The sequence below is a fragment of the Ovis canadensis genome, chromosome 6, assembly GCF_042477335.2.
Source record: "Ovis canadensis isolate MfBH-ARS-UI-01 breed Bighorn chromosome 6, ARS-UI_OviCan_v2, whole genome shotgun sequence".
Taxonomy (NCBI): Eukaryota; Metazoa; Chordata; class Mammalia; order Artiodactyla; family Bovidae; genus Ovis; species Ovis canadensis.
Window position 1 is genome coordinate 103,325,718 of NC_091250.1, and position 27,368 is coordinate 103,353,085.

Genomic DNA, 27,368 nt, shown 5'->3' on the forward strand with positions numbered 1-27,368 from the left:
CAGTCCAAGTAATTATCCTGTGAAATAGCCATTGATTTTACAGAGGAGAAAATTAGGATTTAGAGAAGTTCGTAAGTAGTGGAACTAGGATTAAACTCCGATATCCCTGACTCCAAGACCTGCTCTTTGTGCTGAGCCACCTGAAGGAGACCTTGGAAGAGACCTAGTTCAGCCTCTTCATCTCTTATCTGAGTAGATTCATCATGTGTATGTTGTTGTGCAATCGCCCCGTTGTGTCCAGCTCTTTGCGACCCCACGGACTATAGCATGACAGGCCTCTCTGTCCCCCACCTTCTCCTGAAGTTTGCCCAAGTTCATGTCCATTGCATCAGTGATGCCATCTGGCCATCTCATCCTCTGATGCCCTCTTCTCCTTCTGCCCTCCATCTTTCCCAGCATCAGGGACTGATGTATACGTTCAGTTCAGTTCAGTTGCTCAGTCGTGTCCGGCTCTTTGCGACCCCATGAACTGCAGCACGCCAAGCCTCCCTGTCCATCACCAACTCCCAGAGTTCGCTCAAACTCATGTCCATTGAGTCGGTGATGCCATCCAGCCATCTCATCCTCTGTCGTCCCCTTCTCCTCCTGCCCCCAATCCCTCCCAGCATCAGAGTCTTCTCCAATGAGTCAGCTCTTTGCATGAGGTGGCCAAAGTACTGGAGTTTCAGCTTTAGCATCATTCCTTCCAAAGAACACCCAGGATTGATCTCCTTTAGACTATACTGTTCATCAAAAACACATCTGTCAATGGCTGTGATAAACATTAGACACATTATCTAATCTGATGTTCGCGTTACAAGGTACAGAGAGGTTAAGTAACCTGTTTAAGTGATTACAGAGTAAATGGTATACAGTCTGGATGTCAACTTGAGGTGATCTGACTCCAGAGTCCATTTTTATACTGTACAGTATATGTACTATGCCTCAATGTTTTTCTCCTGCATGAAAAAACTGAAATTGACAAAGGTTAAGTGACATTCCCAAGGTCATCAGCTCTTTGGTGGCAGAACAGAGTCCAGTCTCTGGGTTTTCCAAGGGCAAGTTGTTAGCTCCTTCCTCTGTTATGCAGTGGGTATCATCTGATCAGAAATGGAATAAAATAAAAACCCAATCAAAGTGGAGCTGGAGTGCTTTGCTGCACCTGATTCTGCCCCGCTCAGAGTTCAGCCATATACATTACATTCTCATGAATTGCTAGGGAGTGTGTTCCTCTGTGGGGAATCAGATGTGGAAGTGTTTTTATGAGCCATAGCTATTAAAAATGCACACATCCACACATTATTTCCTTTTTATATTCATGAACACTGACTATAATAAGTCAAAAAAGGGCTTTTTTGATAGTTCACTTTACAAATTACTTTAAATTCTAAAGTTATTCATTGCATGAGATTATTTTTTAAAATTTCTATATTGTCAAGAGCAACATGTCAAAATGTGGTGAAAATAGTTCTTGTCTGAGAAACACTGGAAACACCTCTGAGTTTAAGCAAGTTTCCAGTGTAATGTGTATAATAAATCATCTGTCTCTGTTTTAAAATTGTCAGCAACAAATGGAAACTGTAGCACTTAGCAAAGGATCAAGTACTGAAATAAAAATAATCTTACCTTTTAAACGATCACATGACTTTCCATAAATCAAAAGCTGTTTTCGGGAAGAGATTAGTTGTTATCTTTATTGGATGAGCAATCATGGCTGTTGGCCTTCGATAAGCAGGACCTAGGGTGTGATTTGGGCGTCTTCTTAGATTCCTTTAGTGTTTCCTGGGTGCCTGGAGAGCATGTGGGGAATGGTGTGTAGCATGATGGGGGAAAGAGAAATACAGATGCTGCTGCTGTCATCTTGCTCTTGCCTCTCACAGAGGTTAATAGCTACATGAAATCAAATCTATTGTTGTTGTTATTTAGTTACTGAGTCATGTTTAACTCTTTCCCAACCCTATCGACTGTAGCCTGCCAGGCTTCTGTGTCCATGGGATGTTCCTGGCAAGAATACTGGAGTCGGTAGCCATTTCGTCCTGCAGAGGACCTTGTAGACCCAGAGATCAAACCTGCATCTCCCACACTGGCAGGCAGATTCTTTACTGCTGAGCCACCTGGGAGGCCCATCAAATCAAATAGAGTGTTCTTAATCTCATATTCCTCCTTTTTTCACTGTGTTCTCCCCTACACCCAGGCTGTGTGCTTTGGTTTGATCCTGCAGTAGTGATGAGAAGTAGTTACTCATCCCTGCTTGAGAGAGAACGATGCAGTGACGCTTCGCCCGTCACCTGTGCCCAGAGCATGGCTTGTCCTGCCATGAGGAACCTTCCAGCCCCTACTCTTTCATGTCACACACACTAAAATAAGGCACACACACACACAAAGATAAATGACAAAGACATAAAAAGCCCGGTGTCAGTGCCCAGGAGGTAAAAAAAAAGTGCAAGTCTGAGAAGATCCCAGCCGCGTACACACCTCTTGCCTTTGCCAGGGACGCAGTAGTAGCTGGGCAGGTGCCCATACTCCAGAGACTTGTGCCACAGTGAGCATGGATTTGTGCATATCATTTAACCCCCTGAAGCTCCATATCTTCAGGGATAAGAGATCAAGACTGATACTATTTAGTGGGCACTGGGGAACCTTTTTCTCTCTTCTCTGCATAAATGCAGCCTGGTTCTACTGGCTTTGTTTATCATTCTGCTTGCTGCTCCCCTAGGAAGAATGAGCTGTGTGCAGAAAGATTATGTGTGCAAAGGCTATAAATAACAAGACGGTACCCTTCGGCCATGCAATAGAGTTATGTAAATAGGGTCCTCTGGAAACACTCACCTGCCAGATCTCAGACCTAAACATCTTGGGCAAAAGTAGGTGTACTGAGGTATTTAGAATGTGTCTGCATACTGTGTGAGGAACTAGTCTTTTTACTTGTCAACTCTTGCTTTTTTATGCCATCTCCACCCCAACCTCATTATTACATAGCGCTGTGCTAAAGGACTTCTGTGTTTTCCCAGTTGAACCCTACCCTTAAAAGAGAAGGATGTACTATTGTTAATGTCATTCTGAAGAGAATATTACTAGCTCTAAAGCCACATAAAAAAATATTTCAAGTAATCATCATAATAAGAGTCTCCTGGGATGGTTTTTTAGTGGGGATAGCACTTAATGGTCTGTAAATCAATTTTAAAAGACCAATTTCTTTATAATAATTATATTATCTGTATACATTATATGATTATATGATATTATATATATGTGTATGTATATATGTATATTTATAATCCTTTGTTCTTATTATGCTAAGGGGCAATAATTGGTTGATTCTCAGAGATACATCTACAGGGCGATGTGGCCACAAAGGTTTAGTTACTCATGTCCCCACACATTTATTACCTCTAGAGAGAAAGTAATTTGCAGCTCTTGTGTATATTTACACTGGACAATGAATATGCAATAGAATATTTTTTGGAATTGATGTCTTAGAGACTGCAGGATAGAGGGCAAATCATTTTCTTCTATTCTCTTTGCTCTCCTTTCCTCGTAAAAAGCTTTCCTCTATAGAAAATAGCTATTGTGCATAAAATGTAGCTAGTTATAAGTACCTGCTGTGTGCAAAGTGAAATTCAGCTAAAACAAATACTGAAAGTAACCACAGAGAGAACAACACCAGAAGTACTAAATCACTTCTACACACTTGGTGGGATTGTATTATGTGATTTTATGTATGGAGGTGTCAATTAATCTTTTTTTTAAAGAGTATTGAAGTCATCCTTTGCCTTCTGTAGTCAACTGCTAGTCATTTTAGTACTTAGGAGCAGTTCAACTCTTGGAATAGGCAGGAATGGCTAAATCATATGTGTGTGAAATAGAAGGTGATATCCATATTGGTAAAAATCAATATTCTTTCTTTGCATTTGTTTGATATGTTTGTGACAGCCCTCAAAATAGCATGCTCATGTGGTTTAATTCCCCTAGTGACATCACACATGAAAAGAAATAAGGCATATTTCTATTAACACCTCTGTTTTCTTTCTATTAGGGTGTGTTGGAGAGTTTCCTGGGCACCGCTGTCTCTGGAGCCATCTTTTGCCTCTTTGCTGGTCAACCACTCACTATTTTGAGCAGCACAGGACCTGTTCTCGTTTTTGAGAGGCTTCTATTTAATTTCAGCAAGTATGTATATAGATATCAAATTATAAATTAGAGTTGTTGAGCTGTAGAACATTCACAGTCTAGATAGAGCACGGAATAGCGAACTGAAAGTTCCTCAGTCGCATCTGACTCTCTGCAACCCCAAGGACTGTAGCCCACCAGGCTTCACTGTCCATGGGATTCTCCAGGCAAGAATACTGGAGTGGGTTGCCATTCCCTTCTCCAGAGGATCTTTGTGACCCAGGGATCAAACCCAGGTCTCCTGCATTGCAGGTGGATTCTTTACTGTCTGAGCCACCAGGGAAGCCTACACAGAATAGTAGTTGAGCGGAAATTGGAAATTTTAGCATCTGGAGATTGAGAGGCCCTCAGAGATTAAGTCACCCGGCAGGTGCTAGCATTTGGTTCAGTGGAGGTCCCTCTGTCGCATTGCCTTTCCTCCACCCCCATTTTCCCCTGCCTTATTGTCCTGCTTTGTGCCTCTGGAGGCTGACCCCGGTGGACCCCAGCATGCAGGTTCCTCTGGCCTCTGGCTTCCTGTTGGGTTTGGCTAAAGCAGAGCCTCAGAGAGGTCAGGGCGTGTCTGCTTCCCCAACTCCGCTTGGTCACTGCTCTCCCAGGCAGTCTGGCAGTGGCTTGTTCTGTCCGGTGGCTCCTCCACCCTGGCTCTGCCCTCGCCAGGCTCTGGTGACTGTTCTTTCCTTGGCCTTTCTAAGCTGTTGCAGGGGGCTGGGGGTGGGGTAGAAATGGCTTCCTGACATCTCTAGTCCCTGAGAACCTTGCCATTTTTGTTACTCATTCCTCTGTAAATAGTTCACATCTTTAAAGTTTTCCTCTGAATCCCATCTGAGGTTGCCTTCTATCTCCTGCTATGATCCTGACTGACACTGGAGAAGTGAAGTGACTTGTTCAAGGTGACATAGCTTGTCTGTGGAAGAGGCCGGGTGTTCCCGTGGTCCACGGCTCCTAAACCCCATTCCTGTGTTCTTAACTAATGATGGATTTCTAGAATCAACTGGGTAACAGCTAACATTTATTGAGTGCTTGGCCGTGTTGCAAGTATTGTCCTAAGTGCATTACATGTACTCCCTCATTTATTTCTTGTAGCAGTCCTGTGAAGTAGGGACTATATCCTATTCTATTGATGAGAAAGCAGGCACAGAGTGGTTAATAAATTGCTGAAGGTTGCATCAGCCAGTCATTGGCAGGGCGGGGATTTGAATCCCTGCTTTCTGACTCCAGAGCCTAAACCTCTTGTGGAATCACTAGACATTACTAATGGGCTTGGCAGTTGTGGTACCAGTATTTTCTTTTAGAAATTGATGGATCATTTTAAGATGGGGAAAATTGAATTAACCAAATAATCTAAATAGCCACATTAGCACACAAAATCAAATTGGGAATTCCAGCTTCTTTCTAATGAACTTGATACCTCTGAGAGAGAACTGCCTTTACTGGCAGATCTCAGTACACAGATATTGCAGAACTTCATATGGCTTGCTAGCATTCCTTGTTGGAATTTCCATATACTTCTACCATTACATAGCTTTAGGATTTTAATGTTAGAAATGTTATTACCCAGTTAATGCCTCATAGACTTAAGGACTCAAATAGTAGGCTTTGAAATTGCATGGGGACTTCCCTGGTGTTCCAGTGATTAAGACTCTGCCTGCCAATGCAGGGCACACGAGTTTGATCCATAGTCCAGGAAGATCCCACGTGCCTTGGAGCCACTAAGGCCATGCGCCACAACTACTGAGCTCATGTCCCTAGAGCCTGTGCTCCACAACTGGAGAAGGCCCTTGCACAGCAGCGAAGACACAGTGCGGTCATAAATAATGGATGAATAGATAAATGAAATCTTAAAAAATCAACTTAGAGGGATAAAAATTACTAAAAGAAAAAAAAAGAAAGAAAGAAGCCATGTATGCTGTCAAAAGTGATCACGAGAAAGGAGGGAATGAGAATTTAAAACAAGCATTTTGAAAACTGGGTTGAGGGCAAAAATTAAAGGTCTTCCAAACACTGAAAGCTTCAGATTTTAAGTAGAGTTATGTTCTCTGTAGATCATTACCAGAAATTCCTCCATTATAATTCTCAGGAGACCATTGGAAAAAATTCTGCTCCTGTCAGTTTATAGAAAGAGTCAAACAGTTTTTTATATGTTTAAGAAAACATCATGTGAGACAAGAAGGCCTTTGTGGGAAGATTAAACAAGCACGTACTATAAACAGGGACAAATGTGCAACCTTTGCAGTGCAACCTTTGCAGAAAGATTTATTGTATACAATGTGATCAGAGCCTTAATCTACAGAAAATGTTTGCACCCTGGTTTGCTTTAGATAATTGTAGGATCGAGATTATTTCCTTTTGCTAAGCAAGTTCCTTTCTCATTTTCCCTCCTGTTTCATCAAAGTTGAAAACTTAAACATAGTTTCAAGTGATTTATTTGAAAATAGCTGTAAAGCAACAAGGAACATTTGAGAAACTGTGCTTTAAATCCATCACCAAGTAACATATGACACGTGGCAAACCTTATTCTTTTATTCACAATGCTATATCATTTGTTTACATATGGTAACAGCAGTGCTGATATGTCTAGATACAGAGTATTTGTGTGGACCACTGTTTCCCAAAGTGTGTTTCATCATTTGCTAGTTCCATTAGATTCTCAATGAAAAAGAAAAATCTGTGATCCCAATAAGTCTAGGAAGTGCTGTACATTATTTATTATATCCCCCTATTGGTAATTCACTTTACCCTTCAGTTTACTAAGCGATCTGAGAAATCCTTCAGTAAAGAAAGTATTTTACTATCTTTTGCCCAGGTTTTCCCCATCATATTTTACCTTCTTTGTTTTTTTGAGAAATAGATAAATTCTTGTTTTGTAAGCTTAATGGACTCAAACAGTAACTCCAAATAATCCACCGATTTATCTCTGACTTGGAATACAGGATTTAATATTTGCCTTATCAACTGGAAAACCATAAAAAGGCATATGAATGATAGGCTGTCGCTTTTTCAAATTAGTAACAAAATGAAAGAATAGCTCACAACTTTCCAAAACACACATAGTTTTGTTTCTCCAATTCTGCAGTCTCTTTTGAACTATTTTTACACCCTGTATTTCAGTAATGGGCTTCCCTCGTGGCTCAGTGGTAAAGAACTTACCTGCCAGTGCAGGAGGCATGGGTTTGATCCCTAGGTCAGGAAGATCCCCCAGAGAAGGAAAAGGCAACCCATTCCAGTATTCTTGCCTGGGAAATCCCATGGACAGAGGAGCCTGATGGGCTACAGTCCATTGAGTTGGAAAAGAGTTGGACATGATTTAACAACAACAAATCGGATTCCTTTTCCTTTTCTTCTGGGAGAAATCTGAAGGGAGTTTAAGCAGCGTGGTCTAAGTCATATAAAAACTTTGTGATTAAAGTTGGATTTATCTTGTTTGTCATTTGGTCATGTATTAATTTATTTCTTATATTATTTGAGCAGTTTACTTGTAGGCCTTCAAATTATTATTGTCTTCTATTAAGTACCTGGATTTATTCATTCAGTTTAGGGAGTTTATATTTGTCAGTGACTAATTTCTGAAACATGCTTCAAAGGTAAGTTCTTCGGTTTTCCTATACCCTTGGGTTTCTGCTCCTCAAAACTATCGTGTAAATCTCTAGGAACATTGAGTGTTACCAAGAAAATATACACTGATTTTGTCCTTCTAACTCACCATAGTTTCTTTGGTCTCTACTATCATTTCCTTTCTGTAGCTTATAACTTTTTATAATTTAATTGCTATTTAAACTTGGCACCAAGGCCTGATAGTCTTATTGGACATTAACATTGCCTTTTATTGTAGTCATTACTGTTGATCAGCTTGTTTAAAGTTTCTCATCTTTTATTCCTCTTTCTTCTTGCTGCTGTAAACATATCACTTTCCTAATGGAGTGATTGGTATTAGTGAATTTATGTGGGTTATTCTTACAGAGATACTCAGGGAGTATTTAAGTATTTTAGAGGAGCTGTTTTGGGTATCCTGTTTAGGTCCTAAGATTCAAGTTTATACATGCACTTTTCCCCTTTGTACTCAAACTGATAGTGTTCCTGACCATTAGCTGATAACTAGATTATTTCTTATCCTGTCCTGTAAACATCAGTTCTGTAAACAAACATTAGCAGTCTTAGAACACTTTAAGGATTGTTCTAACTTTAATCTTGTTAGGAAAGCAAAACTAGGTAATTGTTTAAAACTTTGTTTTAAGGAAAATGTCTGAAGTAATAAAACTGTTTCTAGGCTCTGACTCATTGTATGATAATGTAAATTATAGTGTAAGCTCCTAGAATTTAGCTTTCTCTAGAGTCTGCTTATCTCAGAAAGACATGCATAGGATCAAACACTGGGATTCCAGACATGGAGGGAACTGTGAAGAAATGCCAAAGATGTCTTTAGAAAGATTTTGGGAAATCTGTAGAGGATAACTTTCTACCCAAGTGTTACTAATCTCCTGCTTTGGGAATGTATTCCAATGTGTGTGATCTGATAGGAAGGAAATAGGGGACAGCGATTTTAAGGCCCACTCATGTGCTAGGGCTTCCCTGGTAGCTCAGATGGTAAAGAGTCCACAGGCAGTGCGGGAGACCCAAAGTTAATCCCTGCGTCAGGGAGATCCCCCGGAGCAGGAAATGGCAACTCATTCTAGTATTCCTGTCTGGAGAGTTCCGTGGACAGAGAAGCCTGATGGGCTACAGTCCATGGGGTCGCAAAGAGTCAGACACGACTGAGCAACTAACACACACACGCGCACACACATACACACTCTGAATATAAATTGAACAGGAAGAACCACGCTGTAATTTTTAAAAGGACCTGTCCAGTAGTACGGAGAATTGGTTTCTGGTCCAGCTCTGCCATTAAAGCCTTGACATTGGATAAATGGCTTAGTTTCCACTGGCCTTGGTATCTTCATCCATAAAGAAAGGCACATATGACCACTTGGTGATTAATCAGGATTCTCCAGAGAAACAGAACCAATACGATGTGTATATTCATCTATACGAGATTTATCGTAACTAATTGGCTCACACAGTTTTAGAGGCTGGCAAGTCCAAAAGCTGCAAGGTGGCCTAGCAACCTGAAGACCCAGGAGAACTTATGTTCCAGTTCCAAGGCCTTCTGCTGGAGAACTAGGCAGTGCCTATGTTATCGATCAAGTCCAAAGGCAGTCTGTCTGCTGGAGAGTCTTCTCTTGTTTGAAGGAAGCTGGCCTTTTTGTTCTTTTCAGTTGAAGAACTGATTGGATGCAGCACACTCTTATTATGGAAGGCAGTCTGCTTTACTCAGGTCTACCAATTTAAATGTTAACCTTACCCAGACCACCCTTAAACACCCAGAATAATGTATGACCCAATACCTGAGTACCTCATGGCCTAGTCCAGTTGACATATGAAATCAAGCAACTTTTAATTCTAATATTCAGTAAAAAGTTTTGGTTGGTCATCACTTGGGTACCTGTGATAGCTCATAAACCAGTGTTAGTAACTTTCTGACACTACAACTTTCAAGTTGTAGCCTGCAGGTATAGCTTTATTGGAACACTTTTATGCACCAGACATTGTATTAGGAAGAGAATTTGAATTTTTATTCTAAGAGCAGTGCAAAGCCACCAAAAGACTTTAAACTAGGACATTTGATTTACATTTGAAAAGGTTATTTTGGCTGTGATGTGGAAAACAGCTTTGAGCAAAGCAATCATGGATATTAGTAAGGAGGTTCTTAAAAGAATCAGGGAAAGGCTTCTTGGTGGCCGAGACTAGGCTGTTGGTAATGGACATGTTGACATGATGTCTTTGGGGAAGCATTAAAACATGTGGCTGTCAGTTATCAGAAACTCATTGTATAAAAGGAAAGCCATAGAGCTTTAAGTATGCATGATCCTTGATTTATTTTTTCCTCATACAAGAAATGTGATTACCAATATCTGTTTTTTCATTGCAAATGATGATAAAAAAAAACTATTTTAATGCACTGTCCACATAATTGTAAAATAATGAGTGTGAAATGGTAAAATGCCAACATTTGACCCATGTTTTCCTAAATATGAATCTTGAACTAATTCACTTGTAAGAAGTTAAAAGGGTATTGAAAAATGGCCTGCTTAAATGGAGGCATCGTATTCTTTTTTTAAATATTGAATCATTTGTTTATTTTTACTTTTTAATTGGAGGACAGTTGCTTTACGGTGTTGTGTTGGTTTCTGCTGTACAACAGTGGGAATCAGTCATAATTATATATATTATATGTCCTCTCCCTCTTGAGCTCCCTCCCTGCTCCCATCCCACTCCTCTAGGTCATCACAGAGCACCAGGCTGGGTTCCTTGTGTATATAGCAGCTCCCAACTAGTTATCTGTTTTATACCTGATAGTATATATATGTCAATATTACTTTCTCAATTTGTCCTACCCTCTTCTTCCCCAGCTGTGTCCATAAGTCCGTTCTCTACTTTTGTATCTCCTTTCCTTCCCTGCAAATAGGTTCATTAGTACTATTTTTCTAGATTCCCCATATATCCATTAATATGTGATATTTGTTTTTCTCTTTCTTATTTACTTTACTCTGTGTAACAGTCTCTAGGTTCGTCCACCTCACTACAGCTGACTCAAATTCATTTGATCCCATCTCCCTGTATTGGTGACACTTGGTTCACAAGGGGCATTGCGTGCAGTTAGTTCATGCCACACGTCTCATTGAGCACTCTTTCTCGTCTTCCTGACCTGACCCTCCCTGGTCTATCTCAAAAGTTCTTGCTTATCCCTAAATACTCTTAGTTTTTTTCTGTAAGATTATCTATCCTCACCATCTTGCCGAGACCAAATTAGTCCCACTTCTGTGACATTCTGTGGGAACTTTAGGTATCACTTAGGATTTTGTGGTGTGATTATGTTTATCAGTATGTCTTTCTCAGTAGACTTTGATGACTTGGGGAAGAGAAAATACTTTCTTAACCAGAAAGCTCCCCAAACATTTATTGAACATGTGCTGGGTACCAGTGTTACGCTTTCAAACTGTTTATTTTTTCTACATAGGGATCATCAATTTGAATGAGAAGATTGAGTGAGGGGATAGGGAAAGATATCATGCAGACAGAAATGACAAGAAAGCGGGGGTCACAGTATTCATATCAGACAAAATAGACTTTAAAACAAAGACCATAAAGAATGATAAAGGACACTCTATAATGATAAAAGAATCAACACAAGAAGAAAATTAATGAGTCATTTACATTCAAATGGTACGATTACTCTTGTGTTTTTTCTCAAACATGTGAATTATTTCTCAGGCTAGTGTCATTAGGCCAAATCCTAAAGGTAATACTTCCTGGATAAAATTAAGAATGATCTTTGAATCTAGTAGCTGTAAGTGATCTTATATTTTTAACAATCACTTTACAGTTGTTTGGTACTTTTGTATTGCAGTTTGTGTTCCACAGAGGAGGAGTCTAAATACCGTTTTTTCTTCTTTCCAGGGACCATAATTTTGACTATTTGGAGTTTCGCCTTTGGATTGGCCTCTGGTCGGCCTTTCTGTGTCTCATTTTAGTAGCCACCGATGCCAGCTTTCTGGTTCAGTACTTCACTCGCTTCACTGAAGAGGGCTTTTCTTCTCTGATTAGCTTCATTTTTATCTACGATGCTTTCAAGAAGATGATCAAGCTAGCTGATTACTACCCCATCAACTCCAACTTCAAAGTGGGCTACAATACTAAATTTTCCTGTGTTTGTATGCCGCCCGACCCAGGTCAGAACATCATGCTTAGCGTTTATGCTTACCTTGTATTTGGAAGAAGCCGGAGGCTCCATGCATGCAAACTTTCCACCTGGTTTTATGATCCTCAAAAAAGGGTTTTCTTTTATTTTCTCTGAGAAACCGTGCAGCTGAATTTATAGTCTCTTTGCCTGAGGTGTCTTAGCCATGTGATTCAACCAGGAGGTATAACCAGGAGCTCTGGAATGTGAACGTACATTCACATTAGCTCAATACTTTGAAACTAACTCAAGTGACAGAATTTGCAAGGAAATTTTGTGTACCTTATTCTTGATCGTCTCTGATAGGTGAGAAATAATTTTGTGTACATTATTCTGGATCTTCTCTGTATCTCTATGACAGATACAAGGACCAGACGAACCTAGTCCTCTGAACTTTTGTTTCTTATTTCGCTAGGAATCTCCTTCTTAAGTAAATTCTAAGTGGATTATTTTAAACGTACAGAATAAACAAATATTAATTCACTTTATATAATTTGAAGCAAGAAATTTAAAAAAATTCAGACTAGAATCACCTAGTGATAAACTAGAGCTTTATAGTTCATCTGTCCTAGACAATGTAAATACGAAAGGAAAGGGAAGGAAGGAATAAAAGAAATGAAAGAAGAATATTATGGTCTTGGAGATTTATATTCTAGAGTTAGGAAAGATGTAAAAATAACTTCTTAGTAAAGAATATGATTCTATAAAACCTAGCACTTTGATACCCATCTTGCTAAACCTGAGTCAGCATAAGAACTTCATCACAAAAAAAGTGCTAAATTTGGTCTTTGGAATTTTTTCTTGGAATTATTTTTCTTTGAATCTTTTCTTAGAATTATAAAATTCATCATATTTTATAATATGGAAGGCATTTGGGAAAAAAGCATCACTTCAGGTAAAGTTGCTTTAACATCTGCTTTAGTCAAATGAAGCTTTTCCTGGTGGCTCAGACGGTAAAGAATCTGCCAGCAATGCAGGAGACCTGGGTTCTATCCCTGGATTGGGAAGATCCCCTGGAGGAGGGCGTGGCAACCCATTCCAGTATTCTGGCCTAGAGAATCCCCATGGACAGAGGAGCCTGGCGGGTTACAGTCTACGGGGCTGCAAAGAGTGAAAAATGGCTGAGTGACTGAGCACAGCACGGTAGAATGAGGAGTAAACATTTGTGTCAGACAATTAATGCTAATAGTCCTAGTGGTCCTTGGTTGTAACATTAGCTACATTAGCTTAAAATAAAAATTAGTGCACGATCCATGCTTTTTTGAGTAAGATCCTGTAGCACCAGAAGCGCAGCAGTGTTTTGAGGGCTTTGTACACCTGGGCTTAAGTAGGGCAAGTCAGAGTCGAAGTGTTAGTTGCTCAATTGTGTTTGACTCTTTGCGACCCTATGGACTTTGTAGCCCGTCAGGCTCCTCTGTCCATGGAATTCTCCAGGCCAGAATACTGGAGTGGGTTGCCATTTGCTTCTCCAGGGGATCTTCCCAACCCATGGATCAAACCCAGGTCTCCTGCATTGCAGGCAGATTCTTAACCCCTCAGCCATCAGGGAAACCCATTAAAAGTTGGACACATTCATGTAATGGCCACTTTTATCTATAGATTCTAAGGAAAAACCACTTACTAGTCACAGTAAAACAAACATGGTTATATTATAGACGAGAATGAACAATGCTTATGAATTTTTAAAAACTCAACAAGATCCTATAAAGAGTTTCAGTGCCTGTGCAGTCTGTGTCCTGTGACTCTCAGATATTTTGGTGATGAATCTGCATTGTTCTCTACCGTTTTGGTGGCGAAGTCTTACAAGACCTATATGCATCTTGAGAGATGAAAAAGAGCAGCATCTCTCTACAAATGGGGTGGTCAGTGACACTGGTGAGAAGATGGGGCCTTGTTGCGCTTTGCACTTATGGTTTCTTTTTCTCTTTTTAAGGAAAGTCAATTCACATTAAAATAAACCCTATGCTTAAAAGCAAGGAGAAACAAGTAAAACGTGGAAATTTAAAGATTCAGGCATAGATATAAAGGCCTATTACCGTTAAGATGTACACTGTTTAGAAGTACTTCAGAACTTAAAAAGTGCTTGGAAAGAGTAAGCAATACATGATAGATATGATTAGAATCAATTAAGTATGCTCCCCAGAGAAACCCAGAAGGCGTGTATTACCATTACACAAGTCTTAGAGCTCGTCCTAGGAGAGGAGGTGATAAGACCTCTTTTAATCATGCATCCTAGACTTTGAGGTGAAGTCTAAACTACACATGTGCAAAATACTGGATCATAGACATATTTAATAGTGAGATTTTGGACTTTCCCTTTTACTTATTTATTTCTATGCATTTATATGCCTCTTTACTTGTGGAAAAGTCTGTATGCTGACTTTTTTAGGCATTCTGAGTAATTGTATGTTAAGAATTTCTAGAGGAAAGAAAATACTACCAGCTGTTTGAGGTTTGAAGTGTTCATAAAGCCAGATGAGGGCTTTGTCAGCACACCTGCCACAAAGATCTCCCTGGTGTCAGCCCCACACCGACCTGAGGCTAATGGAAAAACTTGCATGTATTGTTTTAATTGGATGCTGGTGGAGTAGGTCATTTGGAACCAGGAAGACATACCTGAATGCATTTTCGCTGCGAAAAATACAACAAAGGTTTTACATGTGATTTTCCTTTCAGGAAGGATCTCTGTTTTCTTGAGACACTGGTATTGAGGCTTGAACCGATTTTATCCATGTATAGCAAGTGCTGGCTAAAGTGGTGATAATTCTTCCTTTGACATGTTTCCCCTTGGTTGTGTATCAAGCCTGTCTTAAATAGCTAGTTTTTGTCTTGGAAGGATTCTGACAATTCCTGCTACCTCTATGGGGTACCAGTAAAGCAGGGTAGCAGGATTTTGAAGTCGGAAAATCTTGTGTTCAAGTCCTGCTTGGCTAAGGCCCCGTGTATGACTTTGGACAAGTTCCTTTCTCCAAGGTAGCTTTGCCTCACCTTCCTCGTGTAAAATGGGGTTAATAATACCACCTACCTTATAGAATTGTTTTGAAGGAAAAAAAATGAGGCATTACAAAATACTTAGGACAGTTTCTAATAAATAATTAAATGTTACCCACTTAACCATTATAATTGTGTTGTTATAAAAATTTAGGGTTTGTAAGTATGAACAATAGGACAAACAAACCAGGCTTCATCATCTTCCCTTCTAAGCAATGTTGTGGCACCGTTGGCTCATTCTGCAACAAGACTGTTGCTTGCATCCCTTAGCTTTAGAGTCATTCAGATAAGTGGCACTCATGGAAGATATGTACATAAATGTGAGGAAGTATGGGCTTCCTCTGTGGCTCAGACAGTCAAGAATCTCCCTGCTAATGCAGGAGACCAGGGCTCAATCCCTGGGTCAGGATGATCCCCTGGAGAAGGGCATGGCAATCCACTTTAGTATTCTTTCCTGGAGAATCCCATGGACAGAGGTGTATGGCGGGCTACAGTTCATGGGATTGCAAGGATTTGGACACAACTGAGTAACATACACACACACGTAGAGATGAAATCTGTTTCTGGTGTGGACAAAGGCAAATGCATTTCCAGGACAATCTCATGTTTTACAAAACTTTTAAGATTAATGATTGTGTATTTCTCTCACAACCTTAATACTTTTTGATAGAAGACTTCATAGACCCACAATACATTTAGTACTTCGACAACAAACTGAAAACCAATAGTGAGAGAATAATACAGTTGCATGTACAGCTAGAGTAAGTGTTCTAAAAGCAACAAAAGACTGGCCTTTCATCGCAACATGCACTCCTAGTAAAAGAATTCAATCAATGAGTCCATAATATTTAAACTGGCGGATGACTTGTTTTTCAACACTGGTACAGTCTGTAACAATGAACCAGCATCTGCGCAGATGGAGTCATGATCCTGCAAACTGAGGAATGATTTTACAGGAAAGGAAATCGGGGTCATTTAATCACTAAGAAAACTATTTTCATGGCCACAATAACATTGTGGGTTTTTTTTTTTTCCTGGTGCTTTGTGAAGACAGCTCTTTCTCTTCCCTACCTGATCTTTCTTGTTCTCACTTGCTTCCATAAAACTTTATCACTTTCTGAGTTTCCATTTCTTAAGGCACCTTTTCCTCCCTTCTTCCTACCTCCATCTGCTGCTCAGTAAACCCAGGTCATATACTCAGCTTCTCACATACTGAAAGACAAGGGAACCTCAGTCTTCAGTTGCTAAAAGGGAAGTTAGCCGTAGGATACATCAGGTTTTTAGCACATGGTTTTTGTGCTTACATTCACTTTTCTTAGAAATATGATAGTTATTAATTAATGTAGAGGTAATAGGTATTCTGTTTCCCACTATGCCTTAATGGTTACATTGCAGAGGTGTATAAGGAAGAAGATGGTTCAGAAAACCCAAAGTGGGATGAATTGGGTGATTAGGATCGACATACATGCATGATTGATACGGTGTATAAAATAGATATCTAATGAGAACCTATAAGTTAGTTCCCTAACCTATAGCTCAGGGAACTCTACTCAGTGCTCTGTAGTGAGCTAAGTGGGAAGGAAATCCAAAACAGAGGGACTGTGTGTATATGTATCGTTGTTTCACTTTGCTGTACAGTAGAAACTAACAACGCATTGTAGAGCAACTATGCTACTGCTGCTAAGTTGCCTCAGTCATGTCTGACTCTTTGGAACCCCATGGACTGTAGCCTGCCAGACTCCACTCTCCATGGGATTCTTCAGGCAAGAATACTGGAGTGGGTTGCCGTACCCTCCTCCAGGGGATCTTCTCGAACCCACATCTCATGTCTCCTAAACCAGCAGGTGGGTTCTTAGCCACTAGCGCCACTTGGGAAGTGCAAAGCAGCTATTATGTCAATAAATTTTTTTTTTAAAGACCAAAGTGAAAACTGAAACATATCCAGTTCCAGTTGAAAGGCAACTCATAGTATGTTATTTGCCACCAAAATCCCAATTTAGAAAATTGTTAGTGTGATAAAGTGTAAACCAGAAGTGTGTTGGAGTAAAGAAAACTGAGCTTGAATTTTAGCTCTAGTTAGCAGTGTGATCTTGGACCAAGCTAATTTCCTAATCTCTTTGTTTCATAACCTGTGAGCCGGGTTGGTAATTGTACCTACCCTTAGAGGTTACTATAAGGATTAAATGAAATAGTATATGTAAAATTATTTGGATCATAATAGACATGAGTAAAATTTTGTTCTTTTTCTCATTCCCATTATCCCACAAAAGATGCCCCAGCAGTTAAATCTTTTAGTTGTATTCTTTAAAAGCGATTCAAGCATTTAACTTCCCCTGAAATTTCCTAGAAAAAGACTCTGACTGACGGAAGAGCCTGGTAGGCTGCAGTCCGTGGGGTCCCTAAGAGTCGGGTACGACTGAGCAACTTCACTTTCGCTTTTCACTTTCATGCATTGGAGAAGGAAATGGCAACCCACTCCAGTGTTCTTGCCTGGAGAATCCCAGAGACAGTGGGCCCCAGTTTATGGGGTCGCACAGAGTCGGACACAACTGAAGCATCTTAGCAGCAGCAGCAGCAGCAGGCTTCCACTGGAGGCTTACCAACAAACAAACAAAAACCGAGGAACTGTTGTAGATAAATATGAAACATTGTAGCAAAATTGTTAGAAAAAAATGTTAAGTTCAGTGCATCATAGTTAGATCATTTACTACTATTCCCCTGAATCTCAAGACTACAGAAATGTTGTTCACTATACAGAGTCATGTAGAAAAAGGATTTCAAGCCCCAGAGGTGAGATGTTTAGTTCCTTTAAGAAGAAAATATCTATTCAAAAATGTAATGCTAGAATTCTGTAAATAAGGACCAGGAAGTAGACTTGACTCCCTTTTTTCCCTACTCCTTTTCCTCTTTATTCTGCCTTTTTTTCCCTTCCCCTTCTGCCATCAACAAAAATTCACTAAATCTCTAGTTCATTGCTTAAGAATTGTGCTACTTGCAATGAAGTAGAACACATGCCGCCTCACGTGTGCATTGCTTTTTATAAAATGTACTTTTAAGGTAGTGTTAATTACCTTTAGAATGAATAAGGTCAGAAATACATTTGACCTAGACTTTAGAAATAAATTTCTACTGTAACACCTGTGTTCATTTACCTAATGTGTCAAGGGTGGCACTGACTATACACCTAAGGGCATGGTTAATGTTTTGGAAAGGGTCAAAATAAATTTTCTGAGCAGGTGTTGGTTTTGTATCTGGAGAGAAAAAAAGGCTTGTTAAATATGACAAGCAAATTAGATTGCAAGAAAAATAGCTGCAAGGGGACAGACGCGATACTTTACTCTTAACAGAAGGGATATATTTTATTGATTCACTGTTGACTGTTCCAGGGAAAACATGCTTAATAATGGATGAATGATGAAGAGGAATAAAACCTCTCGCAGGCACCCAGTGCATTACTGTCTAGTATTTCTAAGTAAAATGTGGCCTTTTCCCTGGCATGAAACTGTCAGACCAAGTGATGGTAGTGAGCATGGCTTCCATAGCCACACTACAGCTTGAGGAGGTTTCCAAATGCTCTAAAACAGTTCTTTCTAGAGTGGAATTTATTACTATTTTTTGTGTGTATAATTTTTCTATTATCTTCGCAAATGCTATGCACCTATGTGTCATAACCATTAAAAAAGAACGACTGGCTCACTGTCTCCTGTGGTCCCATATTATAGTCAGTGAAGGAAATGCAGGAGACACAGGAGACGTGGGTGTGATCCCTGATTCAGGAAGATCCCCTGGGGAGGAAATGGCAGCCCACTCCAGTATTCTTGCCTGGAGAATCTCGTGGACAAGGGAGCCTGGTGGGCTGTAGTCCATGGGGTGGTAAAGAGTCTGACACGACTGAGCATTGGACAGAGGAGCCTGGAGGGATATAGTCCTTGGGGTAGCAAAGAGTCTGACACAGCTGAGCACCTGCACGTGCATAAAAGTGCTTCATAAAGTGAAGTCGCTCAGTCGTGTCCAACTCTTTGCGACCCCGTGGACTGCAGCCCACCAGGCTCCTCTGTCCATGGGATTCTCTAGGCAAGAATACTGGAGTGAGTTGCCATTTCCTTCTCCAGGGGACCTTTCCGACCCAGGGATCGAACCTGGGTCTCCCGCATTGCAGGCAGATGTTTTAACCTCTGAGCCACCCATAGTTAGCCCATTAAAAGAAAATTAGGACATAAAAGGTAATCCTAACATCTTCCATGACCTGCATCATATTATATGCAGTTTGACTTTTGTTATATGTTATTCCCTCTTTAGATAAAGTAGATTTAAATTGTGGTCTAAGGGTTGAAGAAGAAGGACAGAGCCTTCTGGTATAGTCTTGCTTAGGTTTGCATTTGCCATGCTACTTTACCAGCACAGCTGACAATTTGTTTTTCATGGTAACATGGTCTTTTGAGATAACCATGGACATTTGAAAGAGCCATCATTTTAATTTCCTTTAACTGACCTAACTTATATTTCAGTAGCATCTGTATAACACTTACAAGAATCAGAAAAGGAAAAGCAATGAATTTGGATAATCACCAGACCTAGCTAATTATCTAGCTTTGGGTTTGTGTAAAATCCAGACTAGGAAAATGTATCCCAGAATAATGTCTTATGTATATTGCAGATGTAAAGATGGGTGGGGATGGAAGAGAAGTTTTTGTGAAAGTAGTGGCTAAATACATCCAGCTTAATACCAGATAGGAGCTCAGCTCCAGGGCAACATTATAAGTGAGTATGTGAATAGTGTTCATGGAATAAAGAGCGTCATAACTTAAACTTGTCCATTGACCTTGAAAATCTCAAGCATGAGGCTCAGTTAACGCAGGAAAACAAAGGATAATAACAAGAAATAGTGAATAAAAACTTTCTGTTAATTTTAAGACTTCAAGCTGGGATAATGACAGATAATTTCCCAAAAGTTACTCCTCCCAAAGTTTTCCTCCTTCACTTTGTCATCCTTGAAAATCCGTATTTGCCCTTTTATTGATCTGGACACTTAACCCATAAATATGTGAGTTATCAAGAGGCACTCATGTGCTCAAGTTTTTCAGAACCCTTAAATAAATCTGGCATGACCATGCAGGCAAGAAACTTACTCAGTTTTATTCTGTGCTTATTTTCCAGTTGCTCTGTTACCTTAAGATGTTGCTTAAATAGAGTGCAGTACAGCACTAAAGTTTCATTATCATGGAGAATATTGTTAAATTTTTTCTTATTCAGAGCAAGTTAATCAGTTCACCCCTAAGAAGTTAGGTTGAAGATACAAATTCAGGTTTGACTAACATTTACTAAGTGCCTTTCAAATGCAACATATTTTATTGATATATAGTTGATTTATAGTGTGGTAATTTCTACTGTACAGCAAAGTGATTCAGTTATACACACACATACACACACACACACACAGACACATTCTTTTGCATATTCCATTTTGGTTTATCACAGAATACTGAATACAGTTCCCTGTGCCCTGCAGGAGGAGCTTGTTGCTTATCTATTCTCTATGTAGTAGTTTGTATCTGCTATCCCCAAATTCTCAGTCCTTCCCTCCTCCACTCTCCCTCCCACTTGGTAACCACAAGTGTGTTCTCTGTGTCTGGGTTTGTTTCTGTTTTATAAATAATTTCATTTGTGTCATATTTTAGAATCCACATATAAGTGGTATTATATGGTATTTGCTATCTTCTCCCTGATTTCCTTCACTTAGGGTGATAATCTCTAGGTTCATTCATATTGCAGCAAATGGTATTATTTCATTCTTTTTATGGCTGAGTAGTATTCCATTGTACTGCATTTTCTTTATTCATCCATCAATGGACATTGAGGTTTTTCCATGTTTTATAGATAATGCTGCAGTCCACATTGGGGTACATGTGTCTTTTTGAATTATAGTTTTGTTTGGATATGTGCGCAGCTTCCCTGGTAGCTCAGTTGGTACAGGATCTGCCTGCAATGCAGGAGACCTGGGTTCAATCCCTGGGTTGGGAAGATCCCCTGGAGAAGGGAATGGCTACCCACTCCAGTATTCTGGCCTGGAGAATTCCATGGACTGTAAAGTCAATGGGGTTGCAAAGAGTTGGACACGACTGAGTGACTTTCACTTCACTGGATATGGACACAGGAATGGGACTACAGTCATATGCCAACTCTATTTTTAGTTATTTGAGGAACCTCCAAATTGTTTTCCATAGTGTCTGTGCCAATTTACATTCCCACCAACAATGTAGGAAGTTTTTCCTCTCCAGCATTTATTATTTGTAGACTTTTTAATGACTTCCCAGATGGCACTAATGGTGAAGAATCCTCCTGCCAGTGCAGAAGGTGCCAGAGATGCAGGTTTGATCCCTGGGTTGGGAAGATCCCCTGGAGTAGGAAATGGCAACCCACTCCAGTATTTTTTAATAACAGCCATTCTGACCAGTGTGAGGTGGTACCTCATTGTAGTTTTGATTTGCCTTTCTCTAATAATTAGCTGTATTGAGCATCTTTTTATGTACCTGTTGGTCATCCGTGTGACAGACACATTTTTAAATGTCTGTTACTATCTATGTTCCTTTCTCCATTCCAGAGGACCAGTTAGCATTTGATACACAGAAAAGAGGATCAAGATGTGAAAGTCCAAGGAACGTAAAATGACCAACCTGTGTAAATTACCTGAGACCAAGCATGGGACACAGACTGTCCCAGTGATAACTGGCTCATTCTAAATTAGCCAGGTTCCTAGGGCAAAGTGTTCTTTGCTTCATAAGCCGTGGTGCTGAGCAAATAGTGAAGACACAGAGAATACAGCATTTTGGCTTTTCTGTTTCACCTTTCCAGAATCCTAATTAAGAATATTACAGATTCTGTATGCACAGATCATTCTGCAGTTGGTTGCCAAAATATTTGTGTTTTATGTGTCTGGATCCAAGTGGTGATCAAGTGCTCTTGTAGACCAAGTTGCCAATTGGAATTGATCATTTTCTCTCCTGTGAGCTTATAGAAATTTACTTTTAATCTTATTAATGGGCTCAACCGTATTTTGCCAATATGTATTTATAGAAGTGCTTGCTTATATGTTTATTTCGAAGTCTTCTCTTTTGAAGCAACTACTTATTGTAATAAGTAGCAAGAGTATATTATTCTTACTATCATTTTGATACTGGTCTTTTGGGATTTGGGGAGCCAGTGTGCATAGCTTGTCTTGGAGGAAAACCAAAAAGACAAAAGGTATTTAGATGAGCAAGTTGACATATATCAAGAACTGGAGAGCGATTACTAAAAGTTCAGATTGGAACTCAATGGCCTTTACTATCTGTCATTTATTTCACACACAAAAAAAAGGAGCCTGGAATATCCTCCTCCTTCCTCCTCACTCCTTGAGTTTAGGCAGAAAGTATGTTACAAAACGACCTGCACTCTCTTATGACAGGAAACTCACAAAACTGCGTTAAAGAATCTAGCTCACAAAGGACAGCTTCACAAATACCAGCTAAATAGTCCCTTTGAGGTCACATATGCTATTTCTCTTCAGATGCTCAGACAGGTCAGACATTTCAGTTTATGGTAGAGAGAGCCATCTAACGTGGATGAGTTGTAATTTCCCCACCTTGAATTCAGTGGCCAACATAAATCATTTTGATTCTGATAAACAGAAATGCGAGGTGGGGGGGAAAAAGGATGAACAAGGTTTTGGCACCAGCTCTCCTTCTGGTTGACTGTGTAATCCTGGGCGAGAAACCTGGCATATCTTGCCTCAGAGTCCCATCCAATGTAAAACAGGTGTAAAAGTATACCTGCTACATATGTCTTCTGTGTTTTAAAATAAACAAATGGAATAATGTAAGAAAATGTACTTGAAGGTTTTTAGAACATAATAGTAATAGACTTCTCAGCTTTAATAATAATAATTTACTAACATCTTCGTTTTTGGGCCAAGCACCCTCTATCCTATTTTGATTCTTTCTGTGACCTGTAATGAAACACTAAGAATGAGAAAACTGAATCTGCAGGTGTGCTAGTTTTAGTGATGAAGTAGGGAAGCCCTCCCTGGCAGCAGCTAGAATTAAGTGAAAAGTTTTAACAATTTCAAAGCCTTCAAAGATCAGAAAGGATTGAGAAAAACTTGGACTGAAGCTGAGTATTTTATTCCCTTTTATTTGTTTTCCATATTTCAATTCTTTTGCCTTTGTCTGCTGTCGTTCATTTGTAGTCACTACATGACCCCATTCCTAGCTTCTTTTATTGTTAGTAAACAAATATTTTTTCAGCTTTATTGAAGTATGTATGTGTGTGTGTGTGTGTTCAGTCGTGTCTGACTCTTTTGTGATCTCATGGACTGTAGCCCACCAGGCTCCTCTGTCCATGATTCAGGCAAGAATAGTGGAGTGGGTTGCCATTTCTTACTGTAGGGGATATTCCCAACCCAGGGATTGAATCTGTGTCTCTTGAGTCTGCTTCATTGGTGGGCAGATTCTTTACCACAAGCACCACCAGGGAAGCCTTTATTGAAGTATAACTGACAAATAAAATTATATATAAAGTGTACAACTCAGTGATCTCATTATGCATATACATTGTGAAGGGATTTCCATTAAGTTAATTAACATATCCATTACTTCACATATTTATATGTATTTGGTGAGAACACTGAAGTTATACTCTCTTTGGAAATTTCAGTTATATAGTATTGTATTATCAACTATAGTCATCATCTTATAATCAGATCCTCAGACCTTAGTTCTCTTACCACTGGAAATTTGTACCCTTTTACCAACTCTCCCTATTTCTCTCACCCCCAAGTCCTGGTAAACACCACTCTGTTCTGTTTCTATGGGTTTGACTTCTTCTTCTTCTTCTTTTTTTTTTTTTAAGATTCCACATATAAATGATATCATGCAGTTTTGTCTTTCCATGTCTGAGTTATAATGTCCTACAGGTTCATCCATGTTTTTGAAAGTGACGGGATTTGGTTTTTTTAAGGTTGAATAATCAACAAATATTTTTGAGCTCCTGTTAGTTAAGTGCCAGACTGGGCAGATTCTGGGAAAAAACAGTGCATAGGGCATGCCCCTTCTTACCTTCCTTCAGGGCTCTTATGTTCTAACTTTCAGCAGTCAAATAAACCTGTTTGTTTCCTCTAAAAAGTTTATATAAGTGAGACCTAAAACATGGCAAACTAAGAGGACAAGTTACAGATGTTGAGGCCTGGGTTGGTGGTGGGAATGATCTGGGACCAAATAGTAATTAGCAGTTTGGATATTGAGTGAGGTTTGTGATCCTCAAAAACAAAAACTTGATGTGCTTTTTCATATTTCCATATATTAGAGGTAGTCTCCGCATAATAATTTATTTTCTAATACATAAAACTCTGTGTAATAGGAAAAGGGCTTATCTGATAAAGAAAAATCTTACAATTACAGAATAATTTTGAAATACTGTATTTTGATTTTGGCCTCATAAATGGAAAGAAAACAATGAAATATTTCAAAGAGGAGTGTTGGGTTATTAAATAATTTACGTTCTTCTACAGTTAAGTTCAGTTCAGTCACTCAGTCATGTCCAACTCATTGTAACCCCATGGACTGCAGCATACCAGCCTTCCCTGTCCATTACCAACTCCCAGAGCTTGCTCAAACTCATGTCCAACAAGTCGGTAATGCCATATAACTATCTCATCCTCTGTTGTCCCCTTCTCCTCTTGCCTTCAATCTTGCCCAGCAACAGGGTCTTTTCCAATGAGTCAGTTCTTTGCATTAGGTGGCTGAAGTATTGGAGCTTCAGCTTCAGCACCAGTCCTTCCAATGAATATTTAGGGTTGATTTCCTTTAGGATTGATTGGTTTCATCTCCTTGCAGTCTGAGGGACCCTCAAGAGTCTTCTCCAACACCACAGTTCAAAAGCATCAATTCTTTGGTGCTCAGCTTTCTTTATGGTCCAACTCTCACATCCATACATGACTACTGGAAAAACCATAGCTTTAACCAGACAGACCTTTGTCAGCAAGAATGTTTCTGCTTTCTAATATGCTGTCTAGGTTTGTCATAGCTTTTCTTCCAATGAGCAAGTGTCTTTTAATTTCATGGCTGCAGTCACCATCTGCAGTGATTTTGGAGCCCAAGAAGTTGTTAGGCAAGTGACATCTTATTAATTCCACAAATGATGTCAAACTATATGAAGATAACTTAAAATTAGATTAAATGTACATGCCCATTATAATAAATTATATATAATTTACTATTTACTATTCTTTTGTTTGCACACATTTTGCAGAGATATACTGCCTCCTATGAATTCCACAGTTCCAAAATCAGATGATTCTTAACTAGTAAAGCTTCAGTTTATAAGATTTAACTGTAGGTGAAGCCATAATCAACCAATTTCCTCACTTATTAACAGTCATTTTTTTCTACTAGGTAAAATATGTTGAATGCGTTTTTGTAATAGAGGAGATTTTTTTTTTCTTTTGAAACCTTAAACAAATTACAATACCATCTCCTTAAATATTAGTCATTCTTCCTTATCAAATTAGAGCATAAAAGATGTGTCCAAATTTTTGGTTATTTTATCTAGGTGAAAGGTAAATACAGTTATAATAAAGAAAATTTTATTATGCCTTTATGTTTTTGTTGAAGACATTTTTTAAATGCCATTTCCTGCTTTTTAAAATTACTAATTATGAATATGGGTCACTTTAATCTTATTTTTATAGTAAAAAATGGTGTTTTTCTTACAGTTAATATCTCAGTGTCTAATGATACCACATTAGCTCCTGAAGATTTGCCAACCGTTTCGTCTTCTGACATGGTAAGTGACTTAATATCGTAAATCATTTGCATATTGTATATGCTAATTATAATATTCATGATATGATGTTTCCTACCATTCAGCAATCTTAGTCTGAACACATATTTAATAGTTAGTGATGTTGTAGGGAAAGAAAAAACACTTTATGCATTCTGATCAACTGTTTTTTTTCCTTTTCCTTTTTTCTTTCAAACTTCAGTATTTATTCCTATAACACAATTTTCAAATCTTCTCAGGAATTTGACTGCTATATCCATTAATTATCAGCTTGAAATATTTTCACAAGGGAAAGTAAGGTACATTGCGAAATGAGAGCATGGAATCCTCTCTTTGTTTCTTGTACGATTACAAATTCTTCTGATGACCAGATGGTACTGTGTTCTTTCACTGAGGGTGATTGTAGCAGGATGTTTCCCGTGTCACTTAGAAAGGACTGTGCCTCTGTCACGTGATATCCTTTCCCATGGCTTGTAACCAAGGCTCTTTAAGAGACTGGAACTAAGCTTTAAAAATGAGCTGTTTTGCATGGAAGGTCACACACTGGAAGAAGACTTTTGTGTTTGGAGAAAAAGGGGCAAGTGCTGTTTCAGACTTGTGATTGTGTTCCTTCTGCACTGGACATGGAATCTTACCAAGGAATATCAATCTCTCAGTTATAAAGACAGAAACCATAATACTTTGTCTTGATAGAGTGCCCATCTCTCAGGAGACCAGAACACTTCTGTAGATATTATATAATCAGTGCCCACAATATCCCTTTCAAAGATGATGCTTTGTATCTTTCCTGAATATCTCTCACTTAACCCTGTTTCTCTCGTTTTCACATTCAGTGGCTCTCTTGACTTCTTTCCTTACTGTTTTCTCTGCCTTTCTCCAAACTTTGCCTCTTTGTTTCATCCATGTTTGAGAGCACACATGCGTGCCCATGTGTGTGTGTGTGTGTGTGTGTGTATGTGTGTGTGTGTGTGTGTGTGTATGAAAGAGATATGTATATGTCTTAAGGGCCACATAGAGAAAAAAATTCAGTTTTCAATCTTTGAGCCAGCTGACCTGGTGTCTAAAAGGATATAGCTTCAAACAGAGAAAAATAGTCCTTTCTAGACTTTCAAGGAACATATTTAAAACCTAATTAAAAAATATATATGTAACTAATTAAGATGGTTAATGTGGACTAAAATTAATAAAACATTTACTTCCAATGACTTGAAAAGAGAATGCTTCCTAACTTAATTCTTTTTATAGCTAATCAAGTAAAACTTTAAAGTGAAAGTATTAGTTGCTCAGTCCTGTTTGACTTTTTGTGACCCCACGGACTGTAGCTCGCCAGGCTCCTCTGTCCATGGAATTCTCCAGGCAAGAATACAGGAGTGGGTTGCCGTTTCCTTCTCTAGGGAATTGTCCTGACCCAGGGATTGAACCTGGATCTCCTGAATTATCAGCCACTTCTTCACCATCTGAGCCACTAGGGAAGCCCTGAACTAATAAATCTTTAAGTCCTGTCTTTGGGCAAGTCTTAGAGAGACTCTAGTAATTAACATGTAATTATACTAAGATGTCACTGTAAGATTCATGGAAAACAAATGGAAGTTGTGGTTGACTTCTGATATGACTGTGACGTACACTCACACTAATG

At 39.2% G+C, this 27,368-nt stretch overlaps 1 protein-coding gene across 6 annotated transcripts in view; it reads left to right on the forward strand.

Moving 5' to 3' along the window:
• SLC4A4 (solute carrier family 4 member 4) overlaps window positions 1-27,368 on the forward strand; it is a 370,094-nt gene that overhangs the window by 281,115 nt on the left and 61,611 nt on the right. For all 6 annotated transcript variants that reach the window (XM_069594319.1, XM_069594322.1, XM_069594321.1 and 3 more), the window contains exons 13-15: window positions 4,016-4,149; window positions 11,647-11,918; window positions 25,665-25,735. In XM_069594319.1, coding sequence (XP_069450420.1) covers window positions 4,016-4,149; window positions 11,647-11,918; window positions 25,665-25,735 — 477 coding nt within the window. The remainder of the gene's footprint in view (window positions 1-4,015; window positions 4,150-11,646; window positions 11,919-25,664; window positions 25,736-27,368) is intronic.